Genomic DNA, 21,052 nt, shown 5'->3' on the forward strand with positions numbered 1-21,052 from the left:
TTCTCTCTCTCTCTGCTCTCTCTCTCTGTGTCTCTCTCGCTGTCTCTCTCGCTGTCTCCGTCTCTCTGTCGCTGTCTCTCTCTCTCTCTGTGTCTCTCTCTCTTCTCTCTCTCTGTGTCTCTCTCTTCCCTCTCTCTCTGTCTCTCTCTCTCTCTGTGTCTCTCTCGCTCTCTGTCTCTCTCGCTCTCTCTCTGTCTCTCTGTCTCTCTCTCTCTCTCTCTGTGTCTCTCTCTCTCTCTGTCCTGTCTCTCTCTGTGTCTCTGTCTCTCTCTGTCTCTCTGTCTCTGTCTGTCTGTCTATCTCTCTCTCTATCTCTCTCTCTCTCTGTCTCTCTCTCTCTCTCTCCAGGGTATAGATAAGTATGTGGTAGAGGACACAGAGGAGGCGGGGCCCAGGCTGAGCGCTACCCGAGGCCCCTACACGTCATCGAGGGCCCCTGATGAACGGCATGAAGGTGGTGGGGGACCTGTTTGGAGCTGGGAAGATGTTCCTACCTCAGGTAGGGGGAGGAATAGAGGAGTGCACAGATCCAAGATATCCTCAGGTGGAGGGGAAGAGATCACAGATGTGGATACAGTTATCTATTCTTGTCGTGATCATGCTGCTTGAAGCCTTCCTTCCTGACTGAGTAAAAGGTGTGTATGGGATGACCCACTGTTTCAGGTTGGGGGAGGAGCTACAGGATGGCAGATTTAAACTACACTATTTCCTTTTTATACTAATGGTTTAGAGTAGTGGTTCCCAACTCCAGACCCCGTACCAACAGCACATTGTTGTTGTAGCCTGATTCCGCTCATTGAGGGGCCTGATGAGTAGTTGACCTAGCTGAATCGGGTGTGGTCGTCCTGGGCTCAATAAACATGTGTGCACTTGTTTACTGGAGGACCGGGGGGTTACTGGAGGACCGGAGTTGGGAACCGCTGGTTTAGAGGGTCGCTAATAGTGTTCAATGGTTTTCAGACCCACTCAGATGATGACAAATGAACGAGGCCTGTTGAGCGCTATTGGCTGTTGGAGTAAAAAGTGTGTCTTCTCTCTCAGAACGGACGTCAATAATATATTTTATACTGTTGTTACCGTTCTGCATGATGTTGTTGATTGCACACTAGGGTTGGAGGATTTCCAGATATCCTGCTTATTCATTAATATGAGAGCCTCATGATTCCGTCAATCTTCCAACCAGGATTTTTGGGAAACCAGGAATTTTTGGGAAGTTACCAGAATTCTGTAACCCTAATTCACACTGATGCTGTTTACACATCTGTTAAATCACTATGGTAACTGGAGTCTGTCTGGTACCCGTTGCCCCTTCCCATATTGTGACACCTGCAGAACACTAACTGGGGTCTCTCTCTCTCTCTCTGTCTCTCTCTCCTGTCTCTCTCCTCTCTGTCTCTCTCTCTCTCTCTCTCTCTCTCTCTCTCTCTCTCTGTCTCTGTCTCTGTCTGTCTCTCTCTCTCTGTCTCTGTCTCTGTCTCTCTATCTCTTCTCTCTATCTCTCTGCTCTCTCTCTCTCTCTGCCTCTCTGTCTCTGTCTCTTTTTTGTCTCTCTCTGTCTCGGTCTGTCTCTGTCTCTCTCTGTCTGTCTCCTCTGTCTCTCTTGTCTCTCTGTCTCTGTCTCTCTCTGTCTCTCTCTGTCTCTCTCTGTCTCTCTCTCTCTCTCTCTCTGTCTCTGTCTCTATCTCTCTCTCTCTCTCTCTCTCTGTCTCTCTGTCTCTCTCTCTGTCTCTCTGCTCTCTCTCTCCTGTCTCTCTCTCTCTGTCTCTCTCTCTCTGTCTCTGTCTCTCTCTCTCTGTCTCTCTCTCTCTCCCTCTCTCTCTCTGTCTCTCTCTCTGTCTCTCTCTGTCTCTCTGTATCTCTCTGTCTCTGGAATCTCCTCTATCTCTGTCTCTGTCTCTGTCTCTCTCTCTCTCTCTCTCTCTCTCTCTGTCTCTGTCTCTCTCTCTCTCTGTCTATCTCTATGTGTAACAGGTGATAAAGTCAGCACGTGTGATGAAGAAGGCTGTAGCCCATCTGATCCCCTACATGGAGAAGGAGAGAGAGGCCATGCAGCTGGCATCAGGATCATCAGAGGAGATGGTCTGTCTGTCTGTCTGTCTGTCTGTCTGTCTGTCTGTCTGTCACAGCTCTACTCTACATTAACACTGAGGAGGCTTCTCATCTTCAGCATGTCTGTCTCTCTGGACTGATTGAACGGATCTTTACCCCCCCCTACCCTGTTAGGACCCCTACCAGGGAACCATAGTGCTGGCCACAGTGAAGGGAGACGTCCACGACATCGGAAAGAACATTGTAGGAGTGGTGCTGGGCTGCAACAACTTCAGGTAGGGCCGTGTTCTATTGTGTTCTCTTGTGTTCTCTTGTTCTATTGTGTTCTTGTTATATTGTGTTCTTAGTGTTCTCATATTTCTATTGTGTTCTATGTGTTCTAAATGACTAAAATGTAAAAATGTAGTATATACAGATAGAACAGTCATCAGTTGTTTTAGATCCGTAGCTAAATGTGACTTCTACTACGAAAGCAGTGGGTGTGGGGAATTACAGGGAGATGAGAACGTGCGAGATCACAAATGGCACCCATGGATAGAATTATTCCCTAGTAGATGAAAGTAGTGACAATCTGGTTGAAAGTAGAAATTTGCCCTAAGGAAAGTAAAAAGAGACCCCTATGCCTGGTGAAAGCAAATTGCTAAATGGGGACATAACCCCAGGAGTTGCTTCCCAGCAAGTGGAAGGCAGAATAAATATGAGTATCATCACTTCAGAGGGACCAGGGTGTTTTATTGCTGTCGATGGAGAAGCGGGGGTCATAGTTCCAGGGAGGATGGATGGTGTGTAGTAGTGTAGTGTAGGATGGATGGAAATGGATGGATGGATGGATGGTGTGTATTAGTGTGTATGGATGGATGGATGGTGTGTATTAGTGTGCAGATGGATGGATGGTGTGTATTAGTGTGCGGATGGATGGATGGTGTGTATTAGTGTGTGTATGGATGGATGGATGGTGTGTATTAGTGTGTGTATGGATGGATGGATGGTGTGTATTAGTGTGTGTATGGATGGATGGATGGTGTGTATTATGTGTGTATGGATGGATGGATGGTGTGTATTAGTGTGTGTATGGATGGATGGATGGTGTGTATTAGTGTACGGATGGATGGATGGATGGTGTGTATTAGTGAGTGTATGGATGGATGGATGGATGGTGTGTATTAGTGAGTGTATGGATGGATGGTGTGTATTAGTGTGCAGATGGATGGATGGATGGTGTGTATTAGTGTAGTGTGGTCCTCTGTAGCTCAGCTGGTAGAGCACGGTGCTTGTAACGCCAGGGTAGTGGGTTCGATCCCCGGGACCACCCAAACATAAAAATGTATGCACACATGACTGTAAGTCGCTTTGGATAAAAGCGTCTGCTAAATGGCATAATTATTATTATTATTATTATTATTATTATATTATTAGTGTAGTGTGAGGATGGATGGATGGTGTGTAGTAGTGTAGTGTACAGTGTGCTGTAGGATCATTGGATGGATGGATGGATGGATGGATGGATGGTGTGTGTTAGTAGCTAGGTTTCAATCCAATTTGCGACAAGATTTCCATGTGAATATTCTAAAATTTGCGTAAAATAATATTAACATTTTCCCACCAGAGATGTTTCCATCAAACTGACTTAATGCAGATGAAAGGCTGTGTGATGACACAGTGCACACAAAAACAACGTTCACGATTTAAATTCCAACGTACTGAACGAAAAATACGAGTTAAATGTGTTTCCATTTTAACTCTACCGATGGTTTTGTCACAAAAACGGTTGCGTTGTAAAATATACCTACTCTGGGTTAGTCTGAGCTCCAGCCAACCGCTCAACAGCTCTCAGATAGAGTAGGTTAGTCTGAGCTCCAGCCAACCGCTCAACAGCTCTCAGATACAGTGGGTTAGTCTGAGCTCCAGCCAACCGCTCAACAGCTCTCAGATAGAGTGGGTTAGTCTGCGCCAGCCAACTCAACAGCTCTCAGATACAGTGGTTGCAGTCTGAGCTCCAGCCAACCGCTCAACAGCTCTCTCAGATACAGTAGGTTAGTCTGAGCTCCATATAACCCGCTCAGCAGCTCTCAGATACAGTAGGTTAGTCTCGGGCTCAGCCAACCGCTCAACTTGAAGATACTCAGATACAGAAGTTGAGTCTGGGCTCCAGCCAACCGCTCAGCAGCTCTCTGGGGTTAGTCTGGGCTCCAGCGTTCGCTCAACTTAGCTCTCAGATACAGTAGGTTGGTCCCCTAAGCTCAAGCCCAGCTTCGCTCAGCAGACTCAGACACAGTAGGTTAGTCCCCTGAGCTCAGCCAACGCTCAACAGCTCTCAGATACAGAGGGTTAGTCTGAGCTCCAGCCCAACTTTCGCTCAACAGCTCTCAGATAGGAAGTAGGTTAGTCACTGCATGATGAGATTATTATGGGTAAGAGAGAGTATTTGTGTTTGTCAAAGCGGCAGTCGAGCAGCAAATCATCATGTCAGCAGAATAAGACCTTAGAGTTTTTGGCAGTCGGGCATACGATCATCCCATGTCACCAGAATAGAACCTTAGATTTTTTTTTTTGGCAGTCGAGCATCGATCTTCCCTTGTCACCAGAATAAGACCTTAGAGTTTTTTTTGGGCAGTCGGGCGCCGATCTTCATGTCACCAGAATAAGAGCTTAGTATTTTTATTTGTCAAACGGCAGTCGAGCATCGATCATCATGTCACCAGAATAAGACCTTAGATTTTTTTTGGCAGTCGAGCATCGATCATCATGTCACCAGAATAAGACCCTCGATGTTTATTGGAAAGGAGCATCAAGCTCATCACCGTGCCCTTTCACCACCCTGTGAAGTTCATCATAACTTGTTCAATCTGTAGCCTGATAAACATCATATCGAAGTGACTCCAAGTTTACTTCGATGTGATGGTTATTTTATCAATATTTGCGCATAAAGGCGTTTCCACCGACCCCATTTCTCAAATAATTAATTTTACCGACACAAAAAAGATACCACCACGTCGAACGAACAAATTGTCTGTCGGCATTTATATAAAATTGTACCGAATCGTCCTCTTTCCATCAGCCCGGTCGTGACTTTTTTTTTCATGCGTCCGTTAATTCATCCTTTATGAAATGGTTTGGATGGAAACCTTGTTAAAGTAAGAAAGATTAGGGAATGTTCCTGTACCACCTCCCATAACCTTGTTCTAACCCTGTTCGGTTCCCGTTTCCTAGAGTGATAGATCTGGGGGTCATGATTCCATGTGACAAGATACTGAGGGAAGCCATCAAATGCAAAGCAGGTGGGTTAACATTAACCGTATGGCTTTATCAGTTCCAGCACCGGTACCGCAGCTCGGCTTTCTGCTGGCTTTTATGTGTCACATTTATACCTTTTTATGTTGGCGTCATTCTTAGCTTGGAGCCTAATCCTTATTAATCAATAGGAATAACCTGGTCCCAGATCTGTTTGTGCTGTCTTGCCAACTGCTATGGTCATTGTTTGTCGTGACAGTAACCGGGAGGAGTTGGCTATATAGCGCCACAGACAGATCTGGGAGTAGGATTGGGACTGAAATCAGAGGTGGAAATGAGTGAACTACTCTTTTGGAAGAAGTCCCTCCCAGCTGAACTTCCTGTGTATCCCTCCCTCCGCCCCCCCTACAGACATCATCGGTCTGTCTGGCCTCATCACGCCCTCGCTGGATGAGATGATCTACGTTGCCAAGGAGATGGAGCGGCTTGGGATGAAGACCCCGCTGCTGATCGGAGGGGCAACCACCTCCAAGTAGGATACACACACACACACACACGCCATCATTAGCTTTACCATGACCTTTCAACTCTCTACCATGTCCTGATGTGAAGCCTCCGTGTGTAACAGGACCCACACGGCCGTGAAGATCGCTCCCCGCTACAGCTGTCCTGTGGTGCACGTTCTGGATGCCTCTAGGAGTGTGGTGGTGGTACGTACGTACACTATACACGCTCTACCTCCTATCGCTAGAGACCGTGGTCCTCAGTCAGTGCAGCCCCTAGCAAGGTTGTGGGTTCAAATCCCACTGGGATCCTATTCCTATTTCCTACTATGTAGCTAGCGTGTTGACTACTCCATCTCTTGGTTTTGTACCCTTCCTATCACTAGACAGGGGCAGCATATTTATATTTTGTATTTATTATGGATCCCCATTAGTTCCTGCCAAGGCAGCAGCTACTCTTCCTGGGGGTTTATTATGGATCCCCATTAGTTCCTGCCAAGGCAGCAGCTACTCTTCCTGGGGTTTATTATGGAGCCCCATTAGTTCCTGCCAAGGCAGCGGCTACTCTTCCTGGGGTTTATTATGGATCCCCATTAGTTCCTGCTGAGGCAGCAGCTACTCTTCCTGGGGTTTATTATGGATCCCCATTAGTTCCTGCCAAGGCAGCAGCTACTCTTCCTGGGGTTTATTATGGATCCCCATTAGTTCCTGCTGAGGCAGCAGCTACTCTTCCTGGGGTTTATTATGGATCCCCATTAGTTCTGCCAAGGCAGCAGCTACTCTTCCTGGGGTTTATTATGGATCCCCATTAGTTCCTGCTGAGGCAGCAGCTACTCTTCCTGGGGTTTATTATGGATCCCCATTAGTTCCTGCCAAGGCAGCAGCTACTATTCCTGGGGTTTATTATGGATCCCCATTAGTTCCTGCCAAGGCAGCAGCTACTCTCCCTGGGGTTTATTATGGATCCCCATTAGTTCCTGCCAAGGTAGCAGCTACTCTTCCTGGGGTTTATTATGGATCCCCATTAGTTCCTGCCAAGGCAGCAGCTACTCTTCCTGGTGTTTATTATGGATCCCCATTAGTTCCTGCCAAGGCAGCAGCTACTCTTCCTGGGGTTTATTATGGATCCCCATTAGTTCCTGCCAAGGCAGCAGCTACTCTTCCTGGGGTTTATTATGGATCCCCATTAGTTCCTGCCAAGGCAGCAGCTACTCTTCCTGGGGTTTATTATGGATCCCCATTAGTTCCTGCCAAGGCAGCAGCTACTCTTCCTGGGGTTTATTATGGATCCCCATTAGTTCCTGCCAAGGCAGCAGCTACTCTTCCTGGGGTTTATTATGGATCCCCATTAGTTCCTGCCAAGGCAGCAGCTACTCTTCCTGGGGTTTATTATGGATCCCCATTAGTTCCTGCCAAGGCAGCAGCTACTCTTCCTGGGGGTTTATTATGGATCCCCATTAGTTCCTGCCAAGGCAGCAGCTACTCTTCCTGGGGTTTATTATGGATCCCCATTAGTTCCTGCCAAGGCAGCAGCTACTCTTCCTGGGGTTTATTATGGATCCCCATTAGTTCCTGCCAAGGCAGCAGCTACTCTTCCTGGGGTTTATTATGGATCCCCATTAGTTCCTGCCAAGGCAGCAGCTACTCTTCCTGGGGTTTATTATGGATCCCCATTAGTTCCTGCCAAGGCAGCAGCTACTCTTCCTGGGGTTTATTATGGATCCCCAGTAGTTCCTGCCAAGGCAGCAGCTACTCTTCCTGGGGTCCAAACTCATTAAATCAAATATAATTTTATTGGTCACACACACATATTTAGCAGATGTTATTGCGGGTGTAGCGAAATGCACTTACATTACACATAAAACAAAATATAAAACAGTACATCATATAACATTATTATATCACCTCATATCTACAATACAAAATGTTTAATACCACCATACAACAATATTACAATGTGTGCGTATCCATGTGTCTATACCCTTGTGTGTGTCTCTTCACAGTCCCCGTTGTTCCAGAAGGTGTATTTTTACCTGTTAAAAAAATAAAATCTGATTCTACTGCTTGCATCAGTTACCTGATGTGGAATAGAGTTCCATGTAGTCATGGCTCTATGTAGTACTGTGCGCCTCCCATAGTCTGTTCTGGACGTGGGGACCGTGAAGAGACCTCTGGTGGCATGTCTTGTGGGGTATGCATGGGTGTCCGAGCTGTGTGCCAGTAGTTCAAACAGACAGCTTGGTGCATTCAGCTTGTCAACACTTCTTACAAAAACAAGTAGTGATGATTTCAATCTCTCTTCCACTTTGAGCCAGGGGAGATTGACATGCATATTAATAATGTTAGCTCCCTGTGTACTTTTAAGGGCCAGCTGTGCTGCCCTGTTCTGAGCCAATTGCAATTTTCCCCAAGTCCCTCTTTGTGGTACCAGACCACACGACTGAACAGTAGTCCAGGTGTGACAAAACTAGGGCCTGTAGGACCTGCCTTGTTGATAGTGTTGTTAAGAAGGCAGAGCAGCACTTTATTATGGACAGACTTCTCCCCATCCTAGCTACTGTTGTATCAATATGTTTTGACCATGACAGTTTACAATCCAGGGTTACTGCAAGCAGTTTAGTCTCCTCAACTTGCTCAATTTCCACATTATTCATTACGAGATTTAGTTGAGGTTTAGGGTTTAGTGAATGATTTGTCCCAAATACAATGCTTTTAGTTTTAGAAATATTTAGGACAAACTTATTCCTTGCCACCCATTCTGAAACTAACTGCAGCTCTTTGTTAATAAAATAATAAATAATAATAATAATAATTGTTAAGCGTTGCAGTCATTTTAATCGCTGTAGTAGCTGACGTGTATAGTGTTGTCATCCGCATACATAGACACACTGGCTTTACTCAAAGTTTTCATAACTCATGTATTTACAGTCATGGTCAAAAGTTTGCTGCCTCAGTTTTTATGATGGCAATTTGCATATACTCCAGAATGTTACGAAGAGTGATCAGATTAATTACAATTAATTGCAAAGTCCCTCTTTGCCATGAAAATGAACTTAATCCCCCCAAAAAAAAACATTTCCACTGCATTTCAGCCCTGCCACAAAAGGACCAGCTGACATCATGTCAGTGATTCTGTTGTTAACACAGGTGAGAGTGTTGACGAGGACAAGGCTGGAGATCACTCTGTCATGCTGATTGAGTTAGAATAACTGGTCAGCATGTGGTCCTCTGTAGCTCAGCTGGTAGAGCACGGCGCTTGTAACGCCAAGGTAGTGGGTTCGATCCCCGGGACCACCCATACACAAAAATGTATGCACGCATGACTGTAAGTCGCTTTGGATAAAAGCGTCTGCTAAATGGCATATTATTATTTATTTATATTAATAACAGACTGGAAGCTTTAAAAGGAGGGTGGTGCCTGTTCACCATGGTTACACTTATGGAATGCTTGTAATTATACTTCAGTATACCATAGTAACATCTGACAAAAATATCTAAAAACATTGAAGCAGCGAACTTTGTGAAGACCAATACTTGTGTCATTCTCAAAACTTGTGTGGTCAGGAACAGAGAAGTCCCCAGATAGTTGTCAACCGCTCATACACCAGTGTTAATTAGTCCTGTATTGGGTTGGTTCATCTCTGTTAGGGACATTTCCTCCTCATCCATAGATGAAAGTAGCCATTCTCAGTGATGGCGCCTTGTCAGCTGCACTCCATCAACAGTGATGGCACCCTCTCCGCTTCACGCCCTAAGTTATTATGGCAGCTTCTCAGCTTCACGCCATCAACAGTGATGGCACCTTCTCAGCTTCACGCCATCAACAGTGATGGCACCCTCTCCGCTTCACGCCCTCAGTTATCATGGCACCCTCTCAGCTTCACGCCCTCAACAATGATGGCACCCTCTCCGCTTCACACCCTCAGTTATCATGGCACCCTCTCAGCTTCACGCCCTCAACAATGATGGCACCCTCTCCAAGCGCTTCACGCCCTCAGTTATCATGGCACCCTCTCCGCTCACGCCTCAGTTATCATGGCACCCTCACAGCTTCAAAGCTCTACTCTACTCTTAACATATAATAATAGTCCTTCAAGGATTCTCACACTGGAGCCAAAACTCTGATATTCTATGTTCGTCCAAAAAGGCACCCTATTACCTACATAGTGCACAACAAAAGTATGGGTTCTGGTCAAAAGTAGTGCACTATTAGGGAAAAAGGTACTATTTGGGAAGCGGAATCTATTTCTTAAACCATGTTGTCCTGTCTCTGTGTAGTGCTGTCAGCTGACCATCCTGCTGTAGGACATCCATGTTGTCCTGTCTCTGTGTAGTGCTGTCAGTGACCATCCATGTTGTCCTGTCTCTGTGTAGTGCTGTCAGCTGACCATCCATGTTGTCCTGTCTCTGTGTAGTGCTGTCAGCTGACCATCCAGGTCTGGAGTACTGTCAGCTGACCATCCATGTTGTCCTGTCTCTGTGTAGTGCTGTCAGCTGACCATCCATGTTGCCTGTCCTGTGTAGTGCTGTCAGCTGACCATCCATGTTGTCCTGTCTCTGTGTAGTACTGTCAGCTGACCATCCATGTTGTCCTGTCTCTGTGTAGTGCTGTCAGCTGACCATCCATGTTGTCCTGTCTCTGTGTAGTGCTCTCAGCTGCTAGATGAGAATGTGAAGGAGGAGTTCTTTGAGGAGACGACAGAGGAGTACGAAGACGTCAGACAGGACCACTACGACTCTCTGAAGGTGAGGAACACACACACACACACACACACACACACACACACAGAGAGAGACAAACACACACACGTAACACGCACACTGGACCACTACGACACTCTGAAGGTGAGTAGTATTATTGGATGTAGTCTAGGACTCTCTATTAGGAACAGACTGTCCTGTCCTGTTCTGGAAGGGAGGAGTTGTTCTAGTCTAACAGACTGTCCTGTCCTGTTCTGGAACAGTCTGGAAGGGAGGAGTTGTTCTAGTCTAACATACTGTCCTGTCCTGTTCTGGAACAGTCTGGAAGGGAGGCAAGGTGGGCGTGATGGGAAGTGACTAGAGTGTGAAAATACAAAACTACGCAATTGCAGGTATCTAAAGAAAGCACAGCTGATTCCTCTAATCAAAAGGTTTGGTGATGAGTTGATGAATCCTAGCCCTAAACACTGGTCCAGGGCCGTAGCGGGGTTGTCAGGGACACTGTAACGACTGGGCTGTCTGAGAGCTGTTTAGGAGTGTCTCTGTGTGTCTGTGTTCTCAGGAGAGACGCTTCCTGTCTCTAGCCCAGGCCAGGGAGAAAGGACTACATGTGGACTGGCTTTCTCAGGCCAAACCAGGTAAGACACTAATAGACTGGGATCAACAGTCCTCTAGGACTTCAGTAGGTCATTTGTCTGGTTGTCGTTGTAATTCAGAAGATGAGACCCTACAGTGAGGGGGGGAAAAAAGTATTTGATCCCCTGCTGATTTTGTACGTTTGCCCACTGACAAAGACATGATCAGTCTATACTTTTAATGGTAGGTTTATTTGAACAGTGTGAGACAGAATAACAGCAAAAAAATCCAGAACAACGCTTGTCAAAATTTTTATAAATTGATTTGCATTTTAATGAGGGAAATAAGTATTTGACCCCCTCTCAATCAGAAAGATTTCTGGCTCCCAGGTGTCTTTTACAGAGTAACAGGCTGAGATTAGAGCACACTCTTAAAGGAGTGCTCCTAATCTCAGCTTGTTACCTGTATAAAAGACACCTGTCCACAGAAGTAATCAATCTATCAGATTACAAACTCTCCACCATGGCCAAGACCAAAGAGCTCTCCAAGGATGTCAGGGACAAGATTTTAGACCTACACAAGGGGCTGGAATGGGCTACAAGACCATCGTCAAACAGCTTGGTGAGAAGGTGACAACAGTTGGTGCGATTATTCGCAAATGGAAGTAACAAGCAAAATAACTGTCAATCTCCCTCGGCCTGGGGGCTCCATGCAAGATCTCACCCGTGTAGTTGCAATGGATCATGAGAACGGTGAGGAATCAGCCCAGAACTACACGGGAGGATCTTGTCAATGATCTCAAGGCAGCTGGGACCATAGTCACCAAGAAAACAATTGGTAACACACTACGCCATCAATGACTGAAATCCTGCAGCGCGCGCAAGGTCCCCCTGCTCAAGAAAGCACATATACAAATCGAGCTCTTTGGCATCAACTCAACTCACGTGTTTGGAGGAGGAGGAATGCTGCCTATGACCCCAAGAACACCGTCAAACATGGAGGTGGAAACATTATGCTTTGGGGGTGTTTTTCTGCTAAGGGGACAGGACAACTTCACCGCATCAAAGGGATGATGGACGGGGCCATGTACCGTCAAATCTTGGGTGAGAACCTCCTTCCCTCAGCCAGGGCATTGAAAATGGGTCGTGGATGGGTATTCTAGCATGACAATGACCCAAAACACACGGCCAAAGCAACAAAGGTGTGGCTCATTAAGGTCCTGGAGTGGCCTAGCCAGTCTCCAGACCTTAATCCCATAGAAAATCTGTGGAGGGAGCTGAAGGTTTGAGTTGCCAAACGTCAGCCTCGAAACCTTAATGACTTGGAGAAGATCTGCAAAGAGGAGTGGGACAAAATCCCTCCTGAGATGTGTGCAAACCTGGTGGCCAACTACAAGAAACGTCTGACCTCTGTGATTGCCAACAAGGGTTTTGCCACCAAGTACTAAGTCATGTTTTTGCAGAGGGGTCAAATACTTATTTCCCTCATTAAAATGCAAATCAATTTATACAATTTTTGACATGCGTTGTTCTGGATTTTTTTGTTGTTATTCTGTCTCTCACTGTTCAAATAAACCTACCATAAAAATTATAGACTGATCATGTCTTTGTCAGTGGGCAAACGTACAAAATCAGCAGGGGATCAAATACTTTTTTCCCTCACTGTATGTAGGTCAGTCATATTTTGATAGAAAAGACCTTAACTATGGTGACTGATTCTCTCTCTCTCTCTCTCTCTCTCTCTCTCTCCCTCTCTCTCTCTCTCTCTCTCTCTCTGTCTCTCTCTCTCTCTCGCTCTCTCTCTCTGTCTCTCCGCCTCTCTCTCTCTCCCTCTCTCTCTCTCTCTCTCTCGCTCTCTCTCTCTCTCTCTCTCTCTCTCTCTGCCTCTCTCTCTCTGTCTCTCTCTCTCTCTCTGTCTCTCTCTCCTCCTCTCTCTCTCCCTCTCTCCCCCCTCTCTGTCTCCTCTCTCTCTCTCCCGCTCCTCCTCTCTCCCCCCCATCTCAGGTGTGTCCTCAGTCCTGGGTACCCGTGTGTTTGAGGGGTATGACCTGCGGAAGCTGGTGGACTACATCGACTGGAAGCCTTTCTTTGATGTGTGGCAGCTCAGAGGGAAGTACCCTAACAGAGGCTACCCCAAGATCTTCAAGGACAAAACCGTGGGTACGTTAAGAGGCCATAGAGATGCATGTAATGCTATTGCCATTCTAGTGTTCTAATTGTATTTCTATGGAGAAGGTGCATTCCTGCCTTTCCTTCAGATCATTCAGAAGCTTTATGTATGTGTGAACTCTGAACTCTTAGATGGCACCAGTCAGTTTATTCCCCTTGGGAATTCTTAGTTCAAAGTCCTTCCCACATCAGCAGTGTTGTAAAATAATATTGTACCTGTGGTTGATTGACAGGTGTAATATAATATTGTACCTGTGGTTGATTGACAGGCGTGATATAATATTGTACCTGTGGTTGATTGACAGGTGTAATATAATATTGTACCTGTGGTTGATTGACAGGTGTAATATAATATTGTACCTGTGGTTGATTGACTGATAGATAATAATGTAATGTTATAATGTGATATTGGACCTGTACAGGTGACGAGGCTCGGAGGGTGTTTGACGACGCTCAGCGGCTCCTCAACAGACTGATCGATAATAAGGGTCTCTGGGGGCGTGGCCTGGTGGGCTTCTGGCCCGCCCAGAGTGTAGGAGACGACATCCAGGTGTATGAACATGACGTCACACCTCGCTCCGCCACGCCCCTCGCCACCTTCTACGGACTACGCCAACAGGTGAGTAGCAGGGGAGATTTGGAACAAGGTGTGTTAGTTCATGGTGTGTGGGCTGGGTCTGTCTGTCTGTCTGTCTGTCTGTCTGTCTGTCTGTCTGTCTGTCTGTCTGTCTGTCTGTCTGTCTGTCTGTCTGTCGCTCTGTCGCTCTGTCGCTCTGTCGCTCTGTCGCTCTGTCGCTCTGTCGCTCTGTCTGTCGCACTGACTGGCTGGCTGACTGACTGACTGACTGACTGATCATTTTCCGTTTATAAATCAACAATAACTAGTAGGGCTGTCTCCGACTAAGAGTCTTGGTCGACCGAGAGTCATCTGTTCTTTCCACAAATCCATTGGTCTAAATGTTAAAACGTGTATTTTTAATCAGATCAACTATATTCACTGATGCTTGTCTGATGCTTTAAGCATTTTAAACTGTTTGATGAAATAATGAAGACACAGATGACTAGAGGGAGTACGACCAGCAATTGATTTGATTGGCTGCGCTGTTGACAGCGAGTGACTGTGTAAACTAGCATCCGTTGTCTCTCTCTCTCCTCCCCGTTGTCTCTCTCTCTCCTCCCCGTTGTCTCTCTCTCTCCTCCCCGTTGTCTCTCTCTCTCCTCCCCGTTGTCTCTCTCTCTCCTCCCCGTTGTCTCTCTCTCTCCTCCCCGTTGTCTCTCTCTCTCCTCCCCGTTGTCTCTCTCTCTCCTCCCCGTTGTCTCTCTCTCTCCCCCATTGTCTCTCTCTCTCTCCTCCCCGTTGTCTCTCTCTCTCCTCCCCGTTGTCTCTCTCTCTCCTCCCCGTTGTCTCTCTCTCTCCTCCCCGTTGTCTCTCTCTCTCCTCCACCACACATCAACAGTGTATAGCGCTGTCCGTGTCGCTGAAGCTGCAACAATAATTGACCGAAAAGTTCTGTTGCCGAAATCCCCTCATTTGTTCAGGAAAAACATTCCCCGTTCCCTCGACCTTTGCTCTCTTCACGTGACACATGTAAGCATCGCATGCACGTGATCAATAGCTGACGATAGCGATCGTAATCACATCAATAAATTGGTTATAACAAACTCAGAACACCGTAACGCGTGATAGCAAAATGGATATACAGAGGACGCGACAAACTGGAAACGGGGGTGGGGGGGATGTTTACTGGTTGCTCAGGAGGTAAAGGGGAAGTCGGATGTGTGTGATAAATGTGACTAGTCGACTCATACTGGAGATCAAGAAACAGAAGGTAGACGAGGTAAGGAGGAGCTCTGCTACATATTATGTGTTCCAAACAGGTGCCGTTATATTACCGCATAATGTTTCTGACCGTTTGGAACAACGTAAACAACACTGAATACGGTATAAGCGGACCAGAGAGTCTGTTGTAACGTTTATTTTTTTGTAAAGCCTTTATTACAGCAAAGACTAAAAACAGTCGCATTCATTCGTGAAATGGAACGGTTTAGAGCCTATTTATTTTTTACGCTAATTATTCATTGGTCGCTTTATTTTATTTCTTTCAAATTTTTAAAAAACTTTTTACCCCTTTTTCTCCACAATTTTTCGATATATCTTACTGGTAGTTACAATCTTGTACCATCGCTGCAACCCCGTACGGACTCGGGAGAGGTGAAGGTCGAGAGCCATGCGTCCCTCCGATCACACAACCCTGCCAAGCCGCACTGCTTGACACGCTGTTCGCTTAACCCCGGAAGCCTGCCGCGCCAACGTGTCGGAGGAAACACCGTACAACTGGCGACCGTGTCAGCGTGAATGCGCCCCGGGCCCGCCACAAGGAGTCGCGAGAGCGTGATGGGACAAGGACCCTACAGCCGGCCAAACCCTCCCTAACCCGACAACGCTGGGGCCAATTGTGCGTCGCCTCATGGGTCTCCCGGTCGCGGCCGGGCGTGCCAGACACAGCCCGGGATCAAACCCGGATCTGTAGTGACGCCTCATGCACGCCGCTACAGTCGCCTTAGACCGCTACGCCACTCGAAATGCTTGCTTGCATTACATAATATACAATATAGGTTAGTAGCACGCCTTAGAGATGGACTGTGTACTCCCCACGGCCTTCGCGAATGGATAGTCAGAACAGGCCTCAAATGGATAGTACTCAGACAGGAGAACTCAGACAGGTGTTTCGGTACATATATATATATATTTTTTAATTTGCTATGCCTCGCCTAAAGAAATTTGGTCGCACCAACAGCCCATGACTCAAACAATGGACCAGTCCACTAAATGGGGTCAGCCCTAATAAAAACAAGCATGTGTTGTAGGATAACTGTGTGTTTTTTCTTTCCAGGCAGAGAAGGACAGTGCCAGCTCAGACCCTTACTACTGCCTGTCTGACTTTCGTGGCCCCGAAAGGCAGGCTGCGCGTCGGATACGTGGGGATTTTTATGAGTTGGAGCAGAGGAGCTGAGCAAACAGTTGAGACAGGGAGATGATAAACAGCATATGGTAAGTTGGAGAGATAAAGAAAAGACCCGGGGGGAAAGAATGACGTGAGTAGCGCACGGCCCGGGAAGCTCTGGGAGAGCCGCCCGGCGGGGGCCGGCCGTCCGCCCGGCCGTGCGCTCCCCCGCGGCGCGGGGTGGGCAAATGGGAGTGTGACCGCGGGGGTGGATAATGGCCGCGCCTTGGCGGACCGGCGCGCGGAGGTGTGGACGACCCCGCGGTTTCGGCCGCGGGGGGCTGACCAAAAGGGCGCTGATAAGTATGGAAAAGAAAAAAAAGATATAAAAATGATAAAATTCCAGGTGAATTAACAATGCAGGTGCAGCAAGAGGTTTTGGGTCTCACGCCCGCGGCCCCCTTTCAGATGGTGAAGATTGCACCATTAGCACGGAAACAATGTGCTTAACAACACATAATAATGATGGACTACTCTGTAACCACAAAGTGGAATAAGTAAAGGGGCTGAATATTGAAGGACAGGGAGTGGTGACACACGGTCTAAGGGGGAAAAGAAGCTTTTTAAAGACAAAAGGATAGATGGGCACCAATAAAACACAAGTATAGTGCATAAAACAGACTGATAACTACACCCAATAGGGAAGGAAAAGATGATAACACAAATGGGAAAGAAACAGACTGATAACTAACCCAATGGGAAGCGAAACACAGACTGATAACTACAGCCCAATAGGGAAGCAGACATACAGACTGATAACTACAGTCCAATGGGAAGACAGCAGACAGACTGATAACACAGCCAATGAAGAGACAACAGACTGATAATACAGCCCAATGGAACCATACAGAAGGAAAAACAATAGGGAAGAAACATGACAGATGATAACTACAGCAGGGAACAACACGACAGACTGATAACTACAGCCCAGGAACCAACAAAGAGATAACAATAAGGAACATAACGACAGACTGATAACACATCCAATAGAAGCAGAAACGAGACTGATAACAAGCCCAATAGGAAGAACACGACAGACTGATAACTACACCAATGGAAGCCATAATGACAGACTGATAACTACAGCCAATAGGAAGCCATAAGACAGACTGATAACTACAGCCCAATAGAAAAAAGATAACAACAATGGAAAAACGACAGACTGATAACTACACCCAATAGGAACAACAACAGACTGATAACTACAGCCCAATAGGGAAGCCATACACGACAGACTGATAACTACAGCCCAATAGGAAGCAGACATGACAGACTGATAACTACACATAGGAAGACAAAGACAGACTGATAACTACAGCCCAAGGGAAGAACACGACAGACTGATAACTACAGCCAATAGGAAGTATACAGACAGACTGATAACTACAGTCAATAGGAAGCTATACACGACAGATGATAACTACAGCAATAGGAACAAACGATAGACTGATAACTACAGCCCAATGGGAAGCCAGACACGACAGACTGATAACTACAGCCCAATAGGAATATAACGACAGACTGATAACACAGTCCAATAGGAAGCCATACACACAGACTGATAATAAAATAGGAAGCAGACACGACAGACTGATAATACAGCCCAATGGGAAGCTATACACGAAGATGATAAAACAGCATAGGAAAAACGACAGACTGATAACTACAGCCCAATAGGAAGTAACACGACAGACTGATAACACAGTCAATAGGAAGTATACACGACAGACTGATAACTACAGCCCAAAGGAAGCAGACACGACAGACTGATAACTACAGTCCAATAGGAAGCTTACATGACAGACTGATAACTACAAATAGGAAGCAAACGACAGACTGATAACTACACCAATAGGAAGAAACACGAGCAGACTGATAACTAAGCCCAATAGGAAGCCAGACACGACAGACTGATAACTACAGCCCAATAGGAAGCAGACACGACAGACTGATAACTACAGCCCAATAGGGAACAGAAGAAGATGATAACTAACAATAGGAAGCCAGACACGACAGACTGATAACTAAGCAATAGGAAGCAGAACGAAGACTGATAACACAGCAATAGGAAGCAGAGACGAAGACTGATAACTAAGCCCAATAGGAAAGCTAGACACGACAGACTGATAACTACAGTCCAATAGGAAGATAAGTGACAGACTGATAACTACAGCCCAATAGGAAGCCAGACACGACAGACTGATAACACAGCCCAATAGGAAGCCAGACACGACAGACTGGATAACTACAGCCCAATAGGAACGCAGACACGACAGACTGATAACTCACAGCCCAATAGGAAGCCAGACACGACAGACTGATAACTACAGCCCAATAGGAAGCTAATAAAGGCAGCTGAAGAATAGTGCCATTGGAGTCATGAGAAGCTAAAAGGTGTGTCTCCCTCCACCAGGGTTGTGAGGAGCTCATGCCAGGGTGCGGAGGGAGCTGTGGTATGGGTGAGGAGGACCTCCAGACCCAGGACATGGACAGGATCGGAGGATAGGAGCGCAGGATACCCCAACCCGACCACACGGAGAAGAGCGATGTGGACACGGGCCAAGTGGAGGAGAGGACAGGCAGGCTCTCTCGCACGATTTGGAAACAAACAGGGAAACAGCCAATGATGAGCCACAATGATTCACCGATCCTGTCATTTTATCAGGGCAGATGAAGGCAGCTGAGATGGGGCCGTAGATAGTTTGCATCGTAGACTTCTTTCTGTGTTGGTAGTCTTTTTATGACTGATGACCCTGGTCCCCTGTAGCTCAGCTGGTAGAGCACGGCGCTTGTAACGCCAAGGTAGTGGGTTCGATCCTCGGGACCACCCATACACAAAAATGTATGCAACGCATGACTGTAAGTGTTTGGATGAAAGCATCGCTAAATGGCAGAATTATATTATTATATTATTATTATTATTATTATTGATAGTACCCAATCCAGCGCTTTGAGGAAGTTAAATGAGGTTTTGATGAATATGTGGCTGATGTTTTTCAGGTATCAAGTTGACTGGAGTCTTGGCAGACAGCGGCCGCTGGCTCTCGGGCTGTACTTCTTAACCCAAATCGACCTACTTCGCAGTGGGAAAGATCAACAAAGAACAGGTACTGGTACAGGCTCAGATGAGATTAAATTGGGGTTAATGTAACTGATTAAATACTCCTGTGGTTTGGCGGCCCTTGGGGGCCACCTCACCACAACTACTTTTTTTTAAAGATTTGGTGTCAGAAGTGGGATTAACACTAAAAGAGGGCCTCACTAAATCAAATCAGATCACTAGCAGACCTGCCAAACCTGCACGCATTTTGAGCTCGGAGGAAGGATGAAAAACTACCCTAAAATACGATTGTGGGTTTTTTGACTCAACCGCCGGGAAGTTGGAGCTGAGCCAATCGGAGGACAAATTTCCAGCCGTCACAAAAGAGGAAAACAGACATGGGGGAGAGAGAGAGATAGTTCTGCTAATACGCCCCTTCACAGAAAGTTATGTTAGACTGTTAAAGGTTGAGGATGTTAACGAATCAGTTCTGGATCGTCCTCTTGATATAAACAATAACAGTAGGTGAAATTAAGTTGGAGGTATCAGATTGTCATACTTCATACCGAACTTCCGCCAATCCCGGATATTCGTAATAACGGCACTGAACACAAGGGCGATGGTGTCAAACCCTAATGACACTGTAATCCAAGGTTAGCAATACTAACAAGTACATGTAAAATCTCATAGAGAATGCTAACTAAATGCTAACGAGCGCATTGAGAATATTTTGGACATTTTGACCTAAACTATACAAGTAACTGAAAAATGCTACTCACAGTTTGCTGCACGCACAAAACAAATATTAGAAGCAAGGGGATCAGGAGGGGATTTTTCTGCTGCCCTTGCTATGGAATGCTTGATTTTGGAAGAAGCTTTTAACCACTTAGCGATGGAATTGCTACTAAATTAGAACCGAATATAAAGCAGACATTTAGGAATGTAGACAGTTAATTTAATAGTTATAAGATATCTAGCTGGCAAACATTTAGTTGTGAATTCCATCCGGTGATTAGATCACCTTGACCCATGCTGCACAACAGGGAGGATCAAGGTCGGTACTCCTCATGTGTGCTTGTAAACAAAACACCATGTGACTGGGGATTAGTAAGCTTCATAATAGGGAGGGGATTACAGAAACTTCATAATAGTGTGACTGGGGATTACCGTAAACTTCATAATAATAGTGTGACTGGGGATTACGTAAGCTTCATAGTAGTGATACGGGGGATTGCCGAAACATAATAGGTGATGGGGATTAAAAGAAACTCATAATAGTGTGATTGGAGATTATTAAATCATAATAGTGTGACTGGGGATTACGTAAGAAAAAATAATAGTGTGAGGGGATTACCGTAGAGCTTCATAATAGTGTGACTGGGGATTACGTGAACTTCAAAAAGTGAAGGGGGAGGATGAAGAACGACGTTCTTTTATCTCCTAATGTATTGCAATAATGATGCAGATAGTTTATTAAAAAGTAGTAAAAAAAAATGTATTAAAAAAAAATTTCAAATAAATAGTTTGAACGGTATTGATGATGGGAAACATATCAAATCCGGATAAGTATATACGGTATACTGCCCAAGCCTACTGCTAATGATGTGGTATTAGGTCCACCAATGAATGGTAGCCCTTAGTAGTCCGACCTGATGGATGAGGTCAGATGGAGACCTGATGGATGAGGTAGGGATGGAGACTGATGATGAGTGAAAGTGAGACCTGATGGATGAGGTCAGGGATGGAGACCTGATGGATGAGGTAGGGATGGAGACCTGA

General features: G+C 46.1%; 1 protein-coding gene across 1 annotated transcript in view; it reads left to right on the forward strand.

Annotated features, from left to right (window-relative positions):
- LOC121578450 (methionine synthase) overlaps positions 1 to 16,242 on the forward strand; it is a 47,990-nt gene extending 31,748 nt beyond the window's left edge. The window contains 13 exon segments of the mRNA XM_045215819.1: positions 349 to 385; positions 388 to 435; positions 438 to 499; positions 1,972 to 2,079; positions 2,224 to 2,324; positions 5,260 to 5,327; positions 5,692 to 5,812; positions 5,909 to 5,990; positions 10,431 to 10,529; positions 11,047 to 11,122; positions 13,064 to 13,219; positions 13,651 to 13,847; positions 16,123 to 16,242. Coding sequence (XP_045071754.1) covers positions 349 to 385; positions 388 to 435; positions 438 to 499; positions 1,972 to 2,079; positions 2,224 to 2,324; positions 5,260 to 5,327; positions 5,692 to 5,812; positions 5,909 to 5,990; positions 10,431 to 10,529; positions 11,047 to 11,122; positions 13,064 to 13,219; positions 13,651 to 13,847; positions 16,123 to 16,242 — 1,275 coding nt within the window.
- The last annotated feature ends 4,810 nt before the right edge of the window (positions 16,243 to 21,052 follow it).

This window comes from Coregonus clupeaformis, unplaced genomic scaffold, assembly GCF_020615455.1.
Source record: "Coregonus clupeaformis isolate EN_2021a unplaced genomic scaffold, ASM2061545v1 scaf0527, whole genome shotgun sequence".
NCBI lineage: Eukaryota > Metazoa > Chordata > Actinopteri > Salmoniformes > Salmonidae > Coregonus > Coregonus clupeaformis.